The sequence below is a fragment of the Carassius gibelio genome, chromosome B15, assembly GCF_023724105.1.
Source record: "Carassius gibelio isolate Cgi1373 ecotype wild population from Czech Republic chromosome B15, carGib1.2-hapl.c, whole genome shotgun sequence".
NCBI lineage: Eukaryota > Metazoa > Chordata > Actinopteri > Cypriniformes > Cyprinidae > Carassius > Carassius gibelio.
Window position 1 is genome coordinate 19350532 of NC_068410.1, and position 20114 is coordinate 19370645.

Consider the following 20114-nt stretch of genomic DNA (forward strand, 5'->3'; position numbering starts at 1 on the left):
CACCAGATCTTTCTGGAAGAAGATTTTTATAAAATGAATGCTAAGGCGGCAATTTATTTTCAGATACAGAAAAATATGTTTTGTATCTCTCCTCTTTCTTAACTGTCCCACAAAGAATGACTTTACACAAATGTTACATACATTTAGAAAAAGGAAGACTTTGTAAACATTTAAAAGACAGCAACATATTCACATTATCACCATTATTTTGTTCATCCTGATCTATATTTGCTGTTACACACACTTCTGGAAAAATAACCTTTGTAAAATGACCAGACACAAAATTTCTTATAAATCTTATAAATTACATAAGATCTAGGAAAAGATGTTGTCAAACTCTTCAGGATATCCCCTACTATTCTCTCTGATCTACTTCCAATCTTCTTAGTAAAACCCTGTACTGAAAACCACTCTCTCTTTGACAAATCCAACAAATTTCCAACGTTGGTTACTCCTGCTAAAACTAACTTAAGAGATATATGTTATATATGTGTGACATATGTGTTAGACACAGTCTTGAACTACAAAACCAGGGGTTATGAAAAAGCGGTTCATCAAAACCAAAATGTTCTCTCAGCTCCAACTTAAAATACATTCAAGCTTCAAAAACAGATCCATAACACTTCTTATCTCTAAACTATCTTACCTTTTATATCATTTTCTGAGATTAAAAATCTGTTTATCCAGTCCCATCTTGCTTTTCGTTTGCAAAATGACATGGCCAAAACTAACCCATGGTACAGAGTCTGAAGAATAAAGCAGCTTTTGGGAAGTTTGTAACCTCATGGCTTTCACCTCAGAGGTTATATGGATTAACCCTTGCCTTGACCACCCTCATTGACAGGAAGTACTCCAGGGGAAAGCCAGTAATGGCCACCCCAGAAGAAATCCACTAAAGCTTTTTGAAGTTTTGACAATAGGTCTTTGCAGGATCCAGTACTGTTAAACGATGCCATGGTATTGCGGCAGCAAGACTGTTCACTACTAACAGTCTGCCAGGCTTGAATCCATTTCCATCTCGGCAGCTTTCCAGTCACTTTCTCTATAAGTCATCCCCAATTCCTTTTCATATGCTGCTCATTCCCCAAAAAAGTCCAATGATTTTAACGCCCTCTTTATTCCAAAGGCACTGATGTGAAAGCTGAAGTGATTTCTGATCTGACCAGTGACCCAATAACAGGGTATCAGTTTTTCCCCACAAAATAACCCATGCAGAAGATACATTCTGAAAGATATTGAGACACAAAACCAGATGTTTAACATCATCTTCAGATCTAATAATAGCTGTGATGCCATCAGCATAAGCGGTTAGTTTCACTCTTGGTGTATTCTAGAGGCAAGATGATGGGAATGTCAATCCTTGCAACGTCTCGCTCAACATCCTTAATGGTTCAATAGAAATTGTTTACAAGAGGCCAGATAAGATGCAACCTTGTCTTACTCCTCTATTCACCGAAAAAGGTCTGGTCAGAGTTCCATTAACCTTCAGCATACTTTAAACGTCCTTATACATAAACCTTACCCATGAAGTAAACTGTTCTCCAAAGCCGAAGCCTTGAAGCGGTTTAAACAAATATGCACAGTCAACTTTGCCGAAAGGCCTTTTCTTGGTCCAAATACACAATGCAAAGATCTAGTTTATGCAGTTCGGTTAAATACAACATATGTCACACAAGAAAAAGATTACTGAATATAGAACGCCTTGGAATACAGTAAGACTGGTCTCCATGGAAGGCGATTTGACAAAAGATTAGATAAAGGTTTGTAATCAGTTCCTAAAAGAGAGACTGGTCGCCAGTTTTTATTAAGCCAAGATCTCCTTTCTTAGGTAAAAGGGTTACCACAGCTCTTCTACAACTAAGGGAAAAGGTTTTTGACTTAAAGCTTTCATGAAACAGCATGCAGTTCTTGTCCTATAATGGACCAAAAAAACTTTATAAAATTCAGAAGTCAATCCATCCAGGCCTGGTGTTTTTCTTGAAGACTGCTGCTGTAAGGCCTTACCTAACTCCTGAAAAGACCTTGTTTTTTTCTAAATCAGCTTTATCTTCTTTTCCAAGCTGTGGAAGTCCATCTAGAAGTTGATGAGTTGCTTCAAGATTGGAAGGTTGTGCACTATATAAATCTTCATAAAACCATAAAAAATTGTTTCTTTCTTTTCTGTCATTACTTTTCCATCTAACAGTTTGAGATCATTTATATTCTTCCTTTCTCTAATATTCTTCTCCAATAAAAAGAAGAAAGTTGTGGAAGAATCCATGCTGTTTAACTAAAGAAACTTATTTATATGTATATATTTGCCATGACTCTTTTCTTCACAAATTCTTTAGAAGCTAATTATTTTTAGGCATCCTTGCATCCTCTGTATCTTCATCCACACCAATGGTGCTACTTAGCTTAAAAATTTGCTGCTCAAAAAAAGATCGACTTTTTCTCTCAGTTCAACAGAGCGATTCCTTGTATATTGTTGGCAAAAAATCTGGATTCTGTACTTTTCTGATGTCCCACCACTGGCCAAAAGTTTGGTACTTTGACTTTCTCCCTCTCCACTCTCCTCAGAACTGAGTGAAAAACTGTACAAAGGATTTATCTTGTAATAATCTATTGTTAAAACACCAATACTTACGAAAGGAAGTGCTCTGTGTTATAGCCATAGTCACAGCAACAGAGTGATGATCAGAAAGTGACGTAGGAGAAGTATAACAATAAAGCAATCTTCCTCTATTACCCATCTGAACATAAATCCTATCAAAAATCATGCACCAGAAACTGTGTCAGGATTTATTTTTAACCACACATTTTGTCTGTCACTAGGAAAACCTTCTCTCCCTACATCAACAAAATTATGATACTGGACTATGGTTTTGAGAATTTCAGCCGATTTTAAATGAGGCTCGAGACAATTTATTATTGTAATGTTAGATTGTAAGTTATATATAAACCTTACAATCTAATATTTGCATTCTACCAGGTATCATTTCTGTAACCTACTGTCTTAAGTCAGAAGAAACAAGAACTGTCCCTTTTTTCAGCACTACAGCTAGGGTTGGGTGTAGTATGAATTTTATCATTTCTGATTATGCTTATCGATTCCTATTCTTTTCGATTCCCAGTTTCAATTCCAATCTGATTAAATAATGATTAATGTTTCAAAATTCAAGTCATAGTGCTTATAAATAAAAAAAAGTGACTGACATCACACAAAAAGCTATATATTCTTTCTTCTTCATTCTGTAATAATCAGATTTTTTTTCCATCACGATTGGTCATGCCTTTCACCTTTTTGCTTTTCTCATTGCAGTCTTGCAAGACCAAAAACCACTTCAAATACTGGAAAAAAATGCCTCAATTTGTTGTTTACGAGCTCCTTTGGTTTCATCTGGAAAATAGTGGTCAGAACCTGCAATTAATTGTAATTCCACGTTTAATTAAATTATCCACCATCTGAACATCGGCAAGAAAAACAACAACAGCTTCATTCATTCTAGAAGCTGACTTAATAATAGCCCACCAATCTGTTCACTGACTGCAATCAACGCATTTTCCACAGATATGGAGTCATCTGGTATACATTTAAATCCAGGTCTGAGAGTCATGCATGACAGATCTCCCCTTGACCCCATCTGTTCAAGTTTCAATACATAAACTAAATGAAATCTTTTGAACTACATCTTACTTTTAAATCCTTCTTTTAAACTTACATCTACAACAACTGTCACCTCTCTCACATGACTGATCAATGATTCATTCAAATAAATGCTATAATAAATTCTGATAAATTAGGTCTCAATCATTTTAATTTTTACCCTTCCAAAAAATAAACGTCATTAACAGCTTTAACTCATCCATGCTAGCAAATGACTATTATGACCAGTACTATTCAAATTAATATTTATAATGTACATAAAATATCATATTTAATATATATAACATAATATATCAAATGTATATTTACTATAAAATGTTAATTATAAATGTAAAGATAATAATAACCTGATAAAAACATCTGATCTACCTTTTAATATTTTTGACTCAACTGATAAAATTGTTTAATTTGTTTGTAAAAAATAAAATAAAATAAAAAATAAAAAAAAATAAAATAAACAAACAAACAAAGTGGTACAGCTGCCTTGATCGAAATTCATAACTATTTCAAAAAAAGTATAGTCCGGACCCCACTGGGAAGAAGCGCTATATCGCGCTCATTAGATGAATCACATTCGATTATGAACGTGATATTGCGTAAGCTTGTCTGTGTTATTAGCAGTGTTTTTATTAATGCCATTTATGTTTTTGTCGATACAGCACATAGCACTAGTCAAATAAATGAATGTAACATGGCAAAGATGAATGCACTTTTGGAAGCCTTAAAGTCAAGGAAATGTGATTTAGAAATTCCTGTGGTCTAATGTGATGATGTTGTTCATGTTCTTGTTTATGATGAAATTTAATTGTATTGCTGTAATTAATTATAGCCTTAGCAAGATTACTTATTGAATTCCTGTTGTTAGCAATGACAAATTAAAGTATTTTTAATCCAGTCCCTGTATATAATATAGTATTGACTCTGAAGTTCAGAGGCTGTCATATGTGGATCAACTTAATAAGTTGTGTATTTTCATCAGTTTAAATATGAAAAGTAACTTTCAATTTAATTCAATGGATTTATTGCATTTTGAGGGAAAAAAAAGTATCATGGATTTATTGCATTTTATTGCAAATTTTTATGTTATTATAACCTAAAGATGCTATGTGAAAGTTTGAAACAGAATATAGTGGTTTTCATCTTGCCAATTTCTTGGCAAAGAAAAAATATTTTTTACTCGGATTATTAAAAATGGATTTATTGTGTGTTTATATATGTGTGTGTGTGTGTGTGTGTGGATTTATTGTGTGTTTATATGTGTGTGTGTGTGTGTGTGTGTGTGTATCTATCTATCTATCTGTCTATCTATCTATCTATATATATAATAAACAATAATGCATTTTTTAAATGTTTAAAATAATGAAGATTAAAAAACATGATATTCCAGTCATTTTCAATCATTTATTTATATAAAAGGACGACTTGTAATGTCTAATGTAATGAGAAATTCAAATATAATGATGACTCCAGTCATATCGGGCTTCCTAATAAAAGTTCATTTATTTATATTCACAGAGTGGGTCGCCTCATGTTGGGATCACATGACCAGCCAAATGTGTTATTGCTGACCAAATTATTTGCCACTCATTTTGTTGACTAGATTAGCAGTGGTCTCCAACCATGCTAGTCTTTTCTGCAGGGTATCACGTAATATGCAGCACTGTGCAAAATTGAATTAACCACTGAATACAAAAAGTGGCTGTGGTCCTAGTTTTTGTTTCATTTGTAGTCTGTTTCTATGCTATTTAATTGTTTCCTGCAATGTAAGCAAACTTGAGCATTCACAGTCCAGCTCTATCAATGGAGCTCATAAAAGAGAATTAGATGATATCTCTGGTGGGCGCTGTCCACTAATTACAAAACACTGAACAAAGTAAGTAAAAAGTAAGTGGTCTCATTAATCATGGCTTTAGACAGAGCCACTGAGTGCTAATTTAATGCACTGTGTCCCGTTGACTCGGAAGGTTAATTCTGTCTTTGTGGAGTTGGGATACAGTGTCGCTGTTGACAAGATTAAGGTTATCGAGCCATGACTAAAGGTATTATGGTCATTTTGGATGATCCTGCTACATATTCTGAAGAGAGTAGCCAGTACAGAAAGAGAGACACCTTTTTACTTAAAGGAATAGTTCACCCAAAAATGTTTTTTAAACCGAGCTCAAGTCTTATGCAGAGTTTCTGGGAAACAATGTTGTTTTTGTCAACGATGACGATAACGAAATGATTTCGTTGACGCACCTTTTTTTATGACGATAACGCGACGATGACTAGCTAAAAATGGCTCTTATGTGACTAAAACATGACGAGGCGTTTTCAAGTTTTCGTTGACGTGACGAGACGGAACGAAAACGATTATAAGTCTGACGTTCACAATGCATGTCGTTTTTGCCTATTTTGGAGAAGCACCTGGCTGCAGGCTGCAGATCGAGGCGGGGCTGCACCTGGGGCGGGGTTGCACGTACTTTTAAATGCGCACTTGAGCAGCGCAGCACACTGTGACTCCATGTTGCTTTGAGCACATCATTCTGCACCTGCGATGTGCATACTCGCTTTGTGCGCTCTGTTTTGAAGCGTTTCATATTATCATGGTTTTGCACACTGAAAGATTATTAAAAGCCTATATTTTTATACCTAGCCAACACAATACATTTAAAATGAGCATAATTTAATTGTATATTATTTGTGTGTAGTGCAGGCTATATAAATACATACATTCTTGGCTCTTGACATTCATATATAAATATAAAATTGTGATATTTGCTGCGGGGTGAGGGCTTTGATAACTCTCTCTTTTTTGACCATACATGTGTTTGCATCCCTGAATGTTTGTGTCACTTTTATTAGACGGGGTTGTATGATGTTTGTGTTTACAAATAATATGCATCTTTTTGTTTCACTGGCAGACAAGTTGAAGCACAAGTTGTAGAGCATAAGTATGTGTTCCTCAATAGCTTATATTTTGGGCACGTTGTTCATTGCACTTTAGCAATTTCTCAAATAAAGCCACAATTGCCAAAGTAAGAATGTTTTTATTCCTGTTGTAGTAGCTCAAAGTGTTTTGCTGTTTAAACTTTAAACCATTTCTTTATTACTGTGATTACTGGTGAAAATAGGCAATGTGCCTAAATTTTAGAAGAGCATCAATTCATGGAAAAAGTATAACTTGAAATATGTCGATAAAAGGCTTCTACCCAATGCGACCATGAAGTACAGCTTGGCAGCACTGCATCTCCATCAATGAGAAAGTCTAGTTTATTATGCAAAGCTTTTAAGGTTAACTGTTGTTTTATGAATTGCAACACTCGGTACAACCTGTCAAACCTAAGTCCATTTCCAATACTTTTTAACCTAAATTAATTTGTTAAAGACTACTTTTTTGTTTTTTACTAAAATTGACTAAAACCTTTTTGCGTTTTCGTCGACAAAAACTTGACTAAAACCTTTTTGTTTTCGTCGACTAAAATTTGACTAAAACTATCAAGTTTATAAGTGACTAAAATGTGACTAAAACTAAAAAGCATTTTCGTCCAAAAGACTAAGACTAAGACTAAAACTAAAAGGGCTGCCAAAAACAACACTGCTGGGAAACCTGTTTGAAAACAGTCATATTGTTGCAGTGTAAGCCATTAATGTTATATTACTGTCATCTCAAAGCAGCAGAATAAGAACAGAAGCAATACAGTTCAAAAACTGCTGAGCTAACATTTCAGAAATACTCTTCGTGCTGTCGAGAGCTTCTATGTTCAGTGCATTTCAGAAAATAATATACAGCTTACCTCTGCAATAGTGATGCAGTCCTGATAGAGGGTGTGCAAAATATGGTTCGCCAACATGAGGTAGACAATAGAGTCCTCGTCTACTTGGAGTCCAAAGTATTCGGCATAATCCCCGGAAAATCCTGATCCTGGGCATCAGGGAACACGTAAATTAAAACAGATTCCACCACTGATGGCTACATTTTAATAAAAAATAATTAGCAATTACACAAAGCTCATTTTAAAAAGAGCTATGAAGAAACCAACTCGCAATAACCCTTTTTTTGTAAATCTAATGTCATGTTTCATTAAGCCAAAGTAGGATTTATTCAAAGCGATCTTTGAAAACCTACCAAAAATCATTAACAGCATCACTGGTACAAAATTAAAGAGAGAAGAGAAAAATGCCAGGATAACCTTTGCCACGCTACTTGTGTAATTAATTTCCTGCTTGAAAGAACTTATATCACATGCTTTTCCTGTTTAATTCCGTTCATTTATGAGTTTATGTAACATGCTCACAGTCTACTGAAACTGCCCTTGGAACGGTTGCTTTTCCAATACGCTTTTCTACCTTTTCTACAATAAGAGCCCGTGACATTTACATGGGAGGAATGTTATTAATGTACAGTAATTTTCCATGGACATACCGATGCCGTGATGATGGTAGAGCATAGACGTCACTCCATCAAACCTGAATCCATCAAATCTGTACTCCTCCATCCACCAGCGCAGGTTTGACAGGAGAAATCGCAACACCTCCCAGCTACACACACACACACACACACACACACAAACAGTTATTATGCTACTCTGACAGGGATATATCTATATGCGAGTCATTCCTGAAACATCTAGCACTGTAGAAATGAATAATACTTCAAATTGTACGGCTATCTTATCAAATTTGAATCTTTTGGAATCTTCTTTCCATCATTTTTGTTATTCAACTGTTTGGGGCTGATGATAATTATTAATGTTTTTGAAAAGTCTCTCATGCTTACCAAGGCTGTATTTATTTGAGCAAACATACAGTTAAAAAAAAAACAAAAAAAAAAACAGTAACATTATGAAATATTTCTACTTTTTAAAATGTAATTTTTATTTTATTTTAATATATTTCAAAATGTAATTTAATCCTGTAATGCAAAGCTGATTTTACAGCATCATTGCACCAGTTTTCAGTGTCACATGATCCTTTAGAAATCATCCAGAAATGCTGATTTACTGCTCAAGAAATATTTCTTATTGTTAAACAGTGAAACATGTTTATGAAGTTCATAACACATATCACATTATATTTTGAGTATCACTGACAGTGCTACAGAAAACTAAATAAAAAAAGATGTTGACAACTTATACAAACTAATATTTTATTTCTCATTGTACATTAATTAACAAGCAAAATATCTAAATGAATGAATCGTGGCAGTGATTTTTACAAAGGCAAACACAATTAAGGTTTTTGTTTTTCATATTCCAGAAAACAAAAAAAAATCTGCTTACAGTATATAGTCCATAGCAGATCATTAGTTATTTACATTTTTAATTCATATGAACTTCTGAACTGTTAAGCATGCTTGCTTATGACTCCTGAGTGAACATTATTTTAGAGCAAGGTTCTTCAGCAGGGGTCTGCAGCCATACCGCAGGGGTCCGCCAATTATTACTGTTTGATGAAATGTAAATATGCGTTAAACTGAAATACAATATTAAATTAACCTCAGCAAAAGCTTAAAGTTCAGCTAAATGTTTCATTGTACCTCCTGCAATGCATTTGGTATCATCTAGTTTAATGAATCTAAACATCAATAAGGATTGTTTTAATGGCTTTGCAATGCAGGACCATAAACTACTGCATATAAATACATTAATATGGAAATTAATGCATGTTATTATAAGCCAGGCTTAAAATGCAATGCTCCGATTTATAAAATATGTTCTGCTCTGTCTCTCTGCTCACCAAGGGATCTCCCAGTTTTATATTTGTTACCCCTGAAATATCATAAACTTTTTTAATAAGACCTGAATGAAGTTTATAATAATCAAAGTAGCAGTTCCAGTTACACTGTGATGCTTTGCACCAAACTTTCAGGAAGACCTGAGTTGTGTCTCCAGGTTCTCAGGCACCAGGCAATATAATTAATCCAGCTGACATCATCACATTCTGGGATGTGTTGCTTCCCAGACAGCGAGAACTCAGTGCTGCCTGGAAGTGCAGTAGTATTGCATTCACAGAGTTAGGATTTCACATGATAGGAGAGAAAGAAGCCTCCTGATGGTGCAGCGAGCATCGATCATGATACAGCAGCATACACACTATTTCAGCTTAGAGGGCGACTTTTTCCTCTTAATATGTTTCTCCTAAGGAGGTTCTCAAATTTGGCGGCGTCACCAGAATATTAAAATATTATGTCACAAAAACGGAAATTTAAGTGAGTCAATATAATTCCTGGAATCATTTGTTTGCATTCAGACTAGAGATGTTCAGCAACATTTCAGCTTATAACCTAAATATAATGTGCATAATTGCAATAAATAAATAAATAAAACACAAACTCTTAGCTGTTTTTTTTTTTTTAATTTATTGAAAAATCCATTCCATTTCAAATGTTCAGAAATCAGACAGCGTATTAATGATATACGATTTTAGTTTAATATATTTTTTAAATATTAATATATAATTTAAATTTGAGTTAATATGTTAGTTTTTTTCATTAGGAATTTTTATTATTATATTTTTATTTCAGTTTTAATTTTAGCACTTGCACTTGTTTTACTACAACTTTACAAATAATAAATGTTGCCTCGTCAACTACCTAAAATTATTTAAATTTCAGTTAACATTTATTCTATGGTATGGTTTTAGTTATAGTTTACAGTACTAACTTTGATCAGACATTTCAAATCAATATCAAATTCCAATCCGAATTTTAAATAACAGCGAGATGATACATGATCTATAATATGACTACACATCCAAATTTCAACAGGAATCTGCAGATCGAGAATTTGGCATGAGAATGAAAGAATTCCCCAATTAGGGGTTCAACTCCTTTATTTTTAATTTTTTTATAAACCTTTTTACGTTTTTTGCCCATTCACTTACATGTCAATTGCATTTTGAGAGTTTGAAAACACAAACTTTTAAAAATTGGTTTCCAAGTGCAAGTTTTTGAAAATGTTGAACAGTGACATCATGTGCATACATTTTAGATGTTCAGTCAATAAGTGTGTATGTGCGTAGGGTTTTATTTATTTATATTTACAAAATGACATCGCCAACTAGTGGCCTGGCATGCATAATACAGTGTTTTTTAGCTTTTATTATCAAATAGTTTTAATAATAAAGGGAAGTCGTGGAACTTTTAAAAAAAACAAAAGGAAAACTTTACAGTTTTTAGTAAAGCACAGAGGAGAGAGCAAAACAAGACACTGATCATGAATTAGAAGTGTCAAAACAAGGATTTATTAAGATTTATAAAGTGTCTATTTCATTATAAGCCAGGAGGTGACTGGTTTTCCTTAGCATGAAACAAAACTTAGTTCTCGCAACACTAGCATATTCTCAGCAGAACTTGATGAGAAGTTCCGATGAAAGAGAAGTTAGCGGAAGTTAACGATTACTATTTCTAAAGATTTAAATATGGATATTACTCTTACACAAAAGCATCGATTCACTTCATAGGGCCTTTATTAACCACTCTGAGCCTTGTGGAGCACTCTTTTATGATGGATTTAAGCACTTTATTTATTCAAAATCTTGACAACTATTCACTGCCATTATAAAGCTTGATAGTTTTTAAATATAACTCTGATTGTATTTGTCTGAAAGAGGAAAGCCATACTTAGCTAGGATTTTTTGATAGGGAGTAAATCATGAAGTAATTGAACCAATCCTTTTAAGTACAGACAGTGTATGTCAGTGACGGTATGTAGGGTCCCAAGAATAAAGGTACTTTAAAAATCCATCACAACCCAAAAAGCTGCGAACTCCTGCTTCCAATGGCATTTTAATCTATACAAATGTTTTCCCCACATATATTTTTAAAAAACTGTACCTGCAAGTGTGACTTCCTCCGTACATATTTGAAACCTAGAAATGAATACTAATGCGCTCTATCTCCTCATTTGGTACCTCAATCAGATTCCTGCGGCATGCGGCTAGGAGCATAAATTAACCATCAGGATGAGAAATTGGAATCAACTCATCCCTAAAGTATGTCTGTATCCTGGTGTTTGGATGATATGTAGGCACTTGTGACTAGCCCCCTCCAGCTGAGCATCCTCAACAACTCGGAGTAATGGCCACGTTGCCATAGAAACTTTGTTAAAATGCGAGCGCGGGGGTCCTTTGGCACCATGCGAAGCACACGTGTTACAAGGTAAAGCACCTCAACCGTGTGAAGCCGAATTGAAGAGTGCGAAAGAACACCATCAACTCACCTGAGAGTTTTATAAATGCCAAGCACTCCGATTCACGCTACGGCATCCTTAATGTTATTGTCAGAAGAAGGACAATATTACACTTACGATGCAGCCGGTTCTGGCTGGAATGATTTGAGCGCTCCCTACGGAGATGGGCTAGTGCTAATCTTACATCTTAAAACTGTATTCAACGGCAGGGAGGTGCGAATGAACTCTCTTCAACCTCGATTCTTCTCTTTTAAACTTCTACAACAATGACAAGAGGCCCAGGTAGCAGAAAATGAGAAAATATGGAAATGAACCGTCTTTTGACACTCACACTGGAACTTGAAGCTATTCAGAATAACTTATGAACCTCCTCACACAAGCAAGTCGGCAGAACTGTGGAGATGTCTGATAACATTAGCGCGGTATAAGGAGCTACAGCCTTCATTTGGAGTCATTCCGTGCTTAGGCTTGATGCATTCAGCGCTGTGCTGATCTAGGCAGCAACATTCATGTATGATAAATCAAATATATGGATACAAGTCCCCGTCGGCTAGGCGCAAATCCCCCAAAGCTTCTCCAGAACTGAGCAGTTCGCAATTGGTTCTGCATAAGGAGTGCATCAGCGCCGGGGTAGATTGGAGTTTTCCAAGCCACGGGGGAAAATGCTGATGTAGATATCCGTGACACCGTTTCATAAAGTTGCAAATGGCGAGTTTGCAACTCCGGGTTGGTTCTCCTAATACTAGAGGGCTGTGGTAATCTGATAAGCATGTGGCATGGGCGGTCACGTAGGGCTGAGGGCGATAAATAGATTATACTGTGCTCAACACATGACGCCGAGGCCAAACACACAATGTGTTATCATGGGACTGAGGTAAAGCCATGACAAAGCCACACCTGCACATTAAAGCCAAAAGAATCACTCTTATTCTTCATTGGCAAGTCCTGTCAGGAGTGTGGCGAGTATAAAGCTTTTGTCAGGTGTGTTGGTCTGTGATGGTAAAGTAGGGCTACTTGGCTTTGGAAAGCTCATGGGCCACAGGGTCCTTTTAGCCTCAAGGGCCACATTTAATTTTAGTAGCTATTTTGGACACACTTTATTTTAAGGTTCTCACTGTTAACTAAAATCTTAATTATGACTTAGCTTCAACAAACTCCTAATATGTTGCTTAATAATGGTTAGTAAGGTAGTTTTTAAGTGTAGGCATCAGGTAGGATTAAGGGATCTTAAATATAGACATGCAGAATAAGCATTAATAAGTATTTAATAAACAGCCAATATGTCTGCAATATGCATGCCAGTTAAGTGAGAATTGGTCCTTAAATTAAAGTGCTATTTCAGCTTAGAGTGCGACTTTTTCCTCTAAATATTATGTCACAAAAAGGGAAATTTAAGTGAGTCAATATAATTCCTGGAATCATTTGTTTGCATTCAGACTAGAGATGGGAAGATCGAGTTCATTTTCAGAACCCCCTGTTCAGCATCTTTTCAGCTTATAACCTTAATATAATGTGCAAAATTGAAAAAAAAAAAAAAAAAAAAAAAAAAAAAAAAACACTTATTTTTTTTTATTATTATTATTGAAAAATCCATTGCATTTCAAATGTTCATAAATCAGATAATGTATTAATGATATAAGATTTTAGTTTAATATATTCTTTTTTAGCATTAACCCTTTCATTTAAATAGGAGTTAAAAGTTAGTATTTTTTATGAAGAACTTGTATTATATTTTTATTTCAGTTTTAATTTTAGCACTTGCACTCATTAAAAATAATAAATGCAAAAGTTGCAAATAATAAATGTTGCCTTGTCAACTACCTAAAATGTATTTGAATTTCAGTTAACATTTATTCTATGGTATAGTTTTAGTTATAGTTTACGGTACTAACTCTGATCAGACAATTCAAATCAATATCAAATCAATATCATGACTAAACATCCAAATCTAGTCATTTCAAAAGGAATCTGCAGATTGAGAATTTTGCATGAGGATGAAAGAATTCCCCATTCAGGGATTCAACACTTTTTTATTTTATTGTATTTCTTTAAACCTTTTTTATGTTTTTGGCCATTCATTTGCATGCCAATTGCATTTTGGGAGTCTGAAAACACAAACTTTTACAAGTTAAGTGAGAACTGGTCCTTAAATTAAAGTACTACCATTGTTTTTTATTAATAAAGCAATGAGATTAAGTGTGGTTTGTATGTTGTACAGTACGAGTTAAATTTAATACTTGGCAACATTTTTATTAATCTTGGTAAATCAATTCTACATATAATAGTAAATTTATACATTTTAAATTGAATAATTTAATATCACTTACTGTTTCATGAATGAATATGAATTAAAAAGAAATAATTATACAGAAATACATACTAACCTAGATAAACACTGTAAATTAGGACAAAAGTCAGAGTTCTAAAAAAAATGATTTGTCTATTTAGTAATTTTTAAACATTTGTACAAAATGAATAAATTAATAAAATGTTATATAATATATAACAAAAATCTGGAAAATATACAAATTGTATAACAATTATGAAATAAATGAAAAGAGATATTAAATTAATGAGCAAATAAATAAATATATGTCACAAATGTTATTTATATGTCATAATAAATGGCATAATTTGATTAAATAATTTGGTGTATTATGGTGAACAAACCACAACAAATTACAATGACAACTTAAAATGAATACATCAAATGCTTGCGGTTTCATATTTGATCAATTTTAAACATGACTTGTCTACATATAATGAATGAAGTATTATCAAGAATAAGCTGCTTTAATTTAGTACATTTTCATTTTGGAATAGCAATGACAATAAAAATAAGTTGCTAAAATTAGCAAACATAAAAAAAAAAAAAAAAAAAAAACAATTTCAGAAATGATAATATTTCTGAAGATCATGGGCAATCCATTGGGGCATATACTATATACACCTTCTTGGGAAAGTATTTACCTTATTTATGATATTGAAGCCATACAAACCCATGCATTAGATATGATACATATGACTTAAAGGGGTATCATGGTGAGAACTCCATACTGTAAACTCCAGCTGCCACAGCATTGACATCCCACAGACCACAACAATCTACTTGAGACCAGCAGTAATGCTGAGGTTATGGAGTGACTTACCGGCAACACTATGGCTACAAATTGACAAACGGGCCAGTTTTCGCCTTAACCAGATTACATACGAATTCAAGGGTGTCTGGAAGGACGCTAAAATGCTGTTGCATTCGATTATGAGTCTCCCTTCACAATTTCCCCACATCGCTACCATTTACCATGAGTGCTCAATGACAACATATACGTTGAATATCAATGAAATGACTTGCATTGGTAGTCAAGTCCTTCAACGCAAGAAAAAAAGCCATGCGACATTTCCTCAGAGCCAAACAGCTGATAATCTGTCTCAACACCAAATTCATCCTTGGGGAAAGAATGACAGGAAAAAGACAAGTGAGAAGATAAACATAAAATGACCTTGCAACACAGTATGCCAAATCTGTCATAAGCACTGGTTTCCAGACAGTTGAGAATTAACACTACAAGAATACTCTAAAACCGAGGATAATCTCTCAACGGGGGTATGCTGACCTTATTTGCATTTCTTCTACCTGATATTGCTACCCAAGTCGCAGGTGTAAGGAAGATTGCAAGAAGAGGAAACGTATAAATCCCTGTATCCTCAACATTACAGTCAACCTGCATGAGAACAAATAAATTTACAACCTTGACAGGTCATTTCACACAAGGCGCAGCAGTGAAACGATGGCATCTGACAGTCTGAGAGATGGTGAACAGCAGGGCCTTGTGGGAAACGACGGTTGAGGCACCTCATTTCACGCATCTCACACGCTGTGCCTGTCCTATTGGCAAAACGGCTTCTTCGCTCATTCAATAAAAGACAAGCAGTGCAGATTAATGTTTATTGGGGAAGAGATGGATAACACCTGGATAAAGTGATGTGACAAGTGCCACCGTCGTGTCAATTTTTTGTGTGTCGCTCTGGAATTCGTCCAGAACTGTCAGAATTAGCATTCTCCATCAACATCCAGCTGTGCCTCTGGTGAAAATCTGCCATTTGTCTCAATAGAAAGTTTATTAAGTCTCATTGAGAGGCGTTGGGAGAACATGCAATGCGTCCTGAAGAAGAATGAATATTCAAGGAGGGGGAACCGCTTCACGGGCATGGCACCTTATCCACCATTGTCATTGGAAGTCTTTCACAAAGGCAGAGTATCATTCACCGCTATTTGCACAGAATACCAAGCGTGCCCCAAAAAGTCATTAAACCTGTGCATTCCTCTTAGTCCAGATTTAAAAAAAAGAGCAATAACCCTCGGTGAATGTAATGCGCAATCGGAATGTGAGACCACAAAAGCGGCTAGCCTCGGGTCTGGCTCCGTTTGATGTGCAGAGGGATTCCGGTGATGACTGATGAAAAATGGATGCAAATGAGCCAATACAGCAGGAGACTGGAGGAAGGGATGGATAAGCATGGAAAGAGCCTTCTGAAGTCGCACATCTGAGACCTCTCAAGCGCCAGAGATAGGGCAGACGGCAGCAATGGCCGAGAGGAAGTGTGCCTGCCCTTCAGGAGACGGGTGGAGAGGAGCATCGTGGTGGCACAGAGTATTAATTTCCTCGCCTTCACAAGGTGTCCTTGCTGCTCTTTGAAACAGCCTATTAGAGGAGACACAGGAAGCCATGAAGTGCGGCCCAGCGGATGTCTCTGGGCTAGTTAGATCTCCACTACAAGGGCTAAGACCTCAAACACTGGCTATTCGCATTTCCCTGTAGATGCCACAGAAACACATTGCATAACAGAGCTAAACGGAGCATGCTCCAGATGTTTCCATGAAATCGCGTATTCATGACTTTTGCATGTCAAAACAGAGCCTTTTACATGTTGAAGACAAGCAAACAGGGAACCTGGATACATCTTATTCTGTCAACCAGCATGAATTTTAATAGACTGTTCTGATAGACCAAGAAATACAAATCATAATGAAAGGCCAATGTTCAGCAGTAGGGGTTTGCTTTCTTGAATATGTTAAACAGATGGAAGTAACTTTGCGGTCGATTGTGAAGGACTATTCCTTTACTTTTCAGTGATGCATTTTGACTGGGACAGAGAGGCTCAAGGTCAAGTTTGTGGTCAAGAAAATATTAAAGTGCCATTATTAAAGATGATTATTATTTTTATTATGCCATTTTGAATACTGACTTTAATGCAGTGCGTAATGTAGCTGTATGTGAAATCAAACAACCTTAAAATGAGTTGAGTGCACAAAGTTATTTTCGAAACGTCCATATGCACGATTTTCTGTCATACATACGTTTTGTAAATGAGGCTCATTGAATGTGGTAGACCAATCACAACAGTATGGGCCATCTGACCAATCAGAGCAGAGTAGACTCATTGAAAGGAGGGGTTTAAAAAGACTAAATCTTAGAACTTTTACCTAATTGTTTGTGGATCGTCTGAAAATTTGGTGATATTAAATGCATAGTTTGAGAAAATGAAAGCATTTTTTGACCTTGCATGCTATTGTAGTAGATTCACAAAACAATATTGGGAACCTTAAAAATCGCATAATAGTGGCTGAGCAACTGACAGCTTGTGTGAAAAAGATGGAAGAAAATTAGTTTGCGAATGATTGTGAAGGACAATTCCTCACATGACATGCCATAACACTTTTCAATGGGGCATTCTGAATGGGACATAGAGGCTCAAGGTAAAGTTCGGAGCCAAGAGCATCTTGAAGTTATGCAAAACATAACTTATGTGATGTTATGTTATGTTAAAGTTAGGTACTGAGAGAACCTGAAATACAAATCAAAACAAAGGGATTTTGTCTGAGCAAACAAAAACTGAAGCAACTTAGTTTGTGGTTGATTGTTAATGATGATTCCTCATATAACAAACCACCCCACTTCTCAAGTGGGCTTTTTGTCTGGAACTTGAGTTTCAAGGTCAAATTCACTGTCCAACATCTCAAAGTTATTCGACTTGTTTTCTCCCAGCCAGCCATATGTTCTTGAAAGTTCCTGCACCAAGAAAGTATTTTATTCCCATGTCATGTTGAACCAGGGGACAACAATGATTGTTTGATTCTACTAAAAAAAAATCCCTTGTTTCAAGAAACACCAAATGCAATTTCCACCAATGTCAATGGGGCATCTGTTGCGACGTTCGCCAATGCTGGTTTCAAAATGCTTGATTGGACAATGCTGTGCCATCGCAGTCACCACAAGGAATGGGCCTTCCACGTTTCATCTTCTCAAAAGCAGGATTTAATAGAGTGCAATGCCGAGATGCATCCAAACAAATGGCAACAAGAAAAACAGACAAATGAACCGGCGATGGCACCGGTGTGTTCCTTCGGGCTTTTACAAATGACTCTTCAGATGGCTGCTGGTTGTGGCATATGTCTGCGGCCCGTCTAATGAGTCCCTCTGAAAACGGCACAAGCTCAATAAGTAATGAAACTGCAGCTTGGCTCTTATTACCGAATCTCTGCGCCATCTGACACTAACGCTGGATAATGTATTGGCGGCAGCAGCTTTTGGCATGCGCTTATTAAATGTGGGTTCAAAAAGGCATTGATAGACTCCACGGAGGCGGCCGGTCTGTCTCTTAATGTGTGATGAGATGAGCTTACAGCCGTGGAAGAAGAAGAAGAGGAGAAACTTAATTATCACGCACCGCGAAAGCACCAATCAATAGGATCGGGTTTACTGCGAGGGCCATTAGGGTCAGAGCCAGCTAGCAGCTAAAGTAATGTACGCTTTTGTAGAGCTTACCGCTGCAATGACAGTAATGATTTGGAGAACAGCACATCGAGCGGCATCCGTGAAGCTGCATACATTGTGTGTGTGAATGGAAGCCCGAACTGTTCTGAAATTGAAGGATTGTAAACATCTCTGATACTGTGACACACAAGGGCACTTGTAGCTACTGCAAATTTAAGACCCGTTTTCGTCAATTGTTGTTCTTTGGTTCATTTACACACATGATGTTTTACGGTTAGCGATTCTCATTTTGATACGCTCAGTCCTTCATTATCGTAACTCTCATGGGGCATGTCTGAGACGTGTTCAGCTAACATTAGAACACACACTGTTAGATGTAGACTGTCATACAAGGGCTTTGTTCATTTGGTTTCAAATGAATGTGTACTTGATCAGGGATTCGCATGTTCCTGAGCAGTGAAATTAAAGAATAATGTCATTACTTTCTAGGGAATTAACTTCATGCGCTTAACAGCCCCTCATAGAATTTCTGTGTTGATGCCAAAACAAGCTCACAGCTGTTACTGATTGATGATCAGAGTAGATTGTGATAAAAGAGGATACAATTGCAATGGGCATTAAATAAAATCTTATAGGCTGCATAAACATGTATTCATTTTTATTTTTGTTATTAGACTTCAACAATATTAAAGCGGGATTACTTTTTTCATAAGCTTGATATATCATCTTGATTTTTTTGTTTTGGTGATATTTTACTGGCAATTTTTTTTTTTTTTTTTAGAACTGTCCTGGCCCTACAATATTGGCCTCTGATGGATTCACAAAACAAAAAAACACTAAACTGAAACAATTTTCAGAAACTCAGTTCTTTAACACTAACTTTCTTTTAGTTATTAATGAGCAAACACATTCTGTCTTTTAACTGTCAGCTTTAAAATACTTTTTTATTATTATTGTTTGTAAAAAAAAATATATTTTTTTAAATCAGCTCCTTAAATGGAGGCTTTGTCTTCCAATTATACACTGTCAACTGTAAACAGTATTCACACATAATACACACACGCTTGATGGCAAAATTTTGAGATTTGTTTAAAAAAAGCCTAGTTGAGCGTCAACTGTTTTGACAGGAAACTAATATCTATTTTTTTTTTTTGTGGAAACGCTTTGCTCTAATTTGTGAAGTTGGTTTTTCGGGAACAAAACCACTGGAGCTCTTTTCCATCAGGAAGAAAACATGCTCTTAATAAAACCTGTCAGAAACAAACCCAAAATGCACTTTCCACTCAGATGTCAAGTGCATCTCTTGAGATCCATTTCACCTTTGTAAGATCTTTTGCTTTGACAAATAAGGGAAAATTTCATGGTAAAGTGATCTATATGACGATTCTGTATACTCATGGAAATAAAGATGAGTCCACCATAAAACCATAAATAAGAATGTGATGTGTGCATCAAAAAGAAAATCACTCATAACCAACGAATCAAACATTAAGCATATAAAGCAAAATTCAGAGTTAAAGT

The 20114-nt window shown here is 35.6% G+C and overlaps 1 protein-coding gene across 1 annotated transcript in view; it reads right to left on the reverse strand.

Annotated features, from left to right (window-relative positions):
* LOC127972800 (1,4-alpha-glucan-branching enzyme) overlaps positions 1 to 20114 on the reverse strand; it is a 163257-nt gene that overhangs the window by 76237 nt on the left and 66906 nt on the right. Inside the window, exons 8-9 of the mRNA XM_052576588.1 lie at positions 8052 to 8167; positions 7423 to 7550 (exon numbers count right to left, since the gene is read on the reverse strand). Coding sequence (XP_052432548.1) covers positions 7423 to 7550; positions 8052 to 8167 — 244 coding nt within the window. The remainder of the gene's footprint in view (positions 1 to 7422; positions 7551 to 8051; positions 8168 to 20114) is intronic.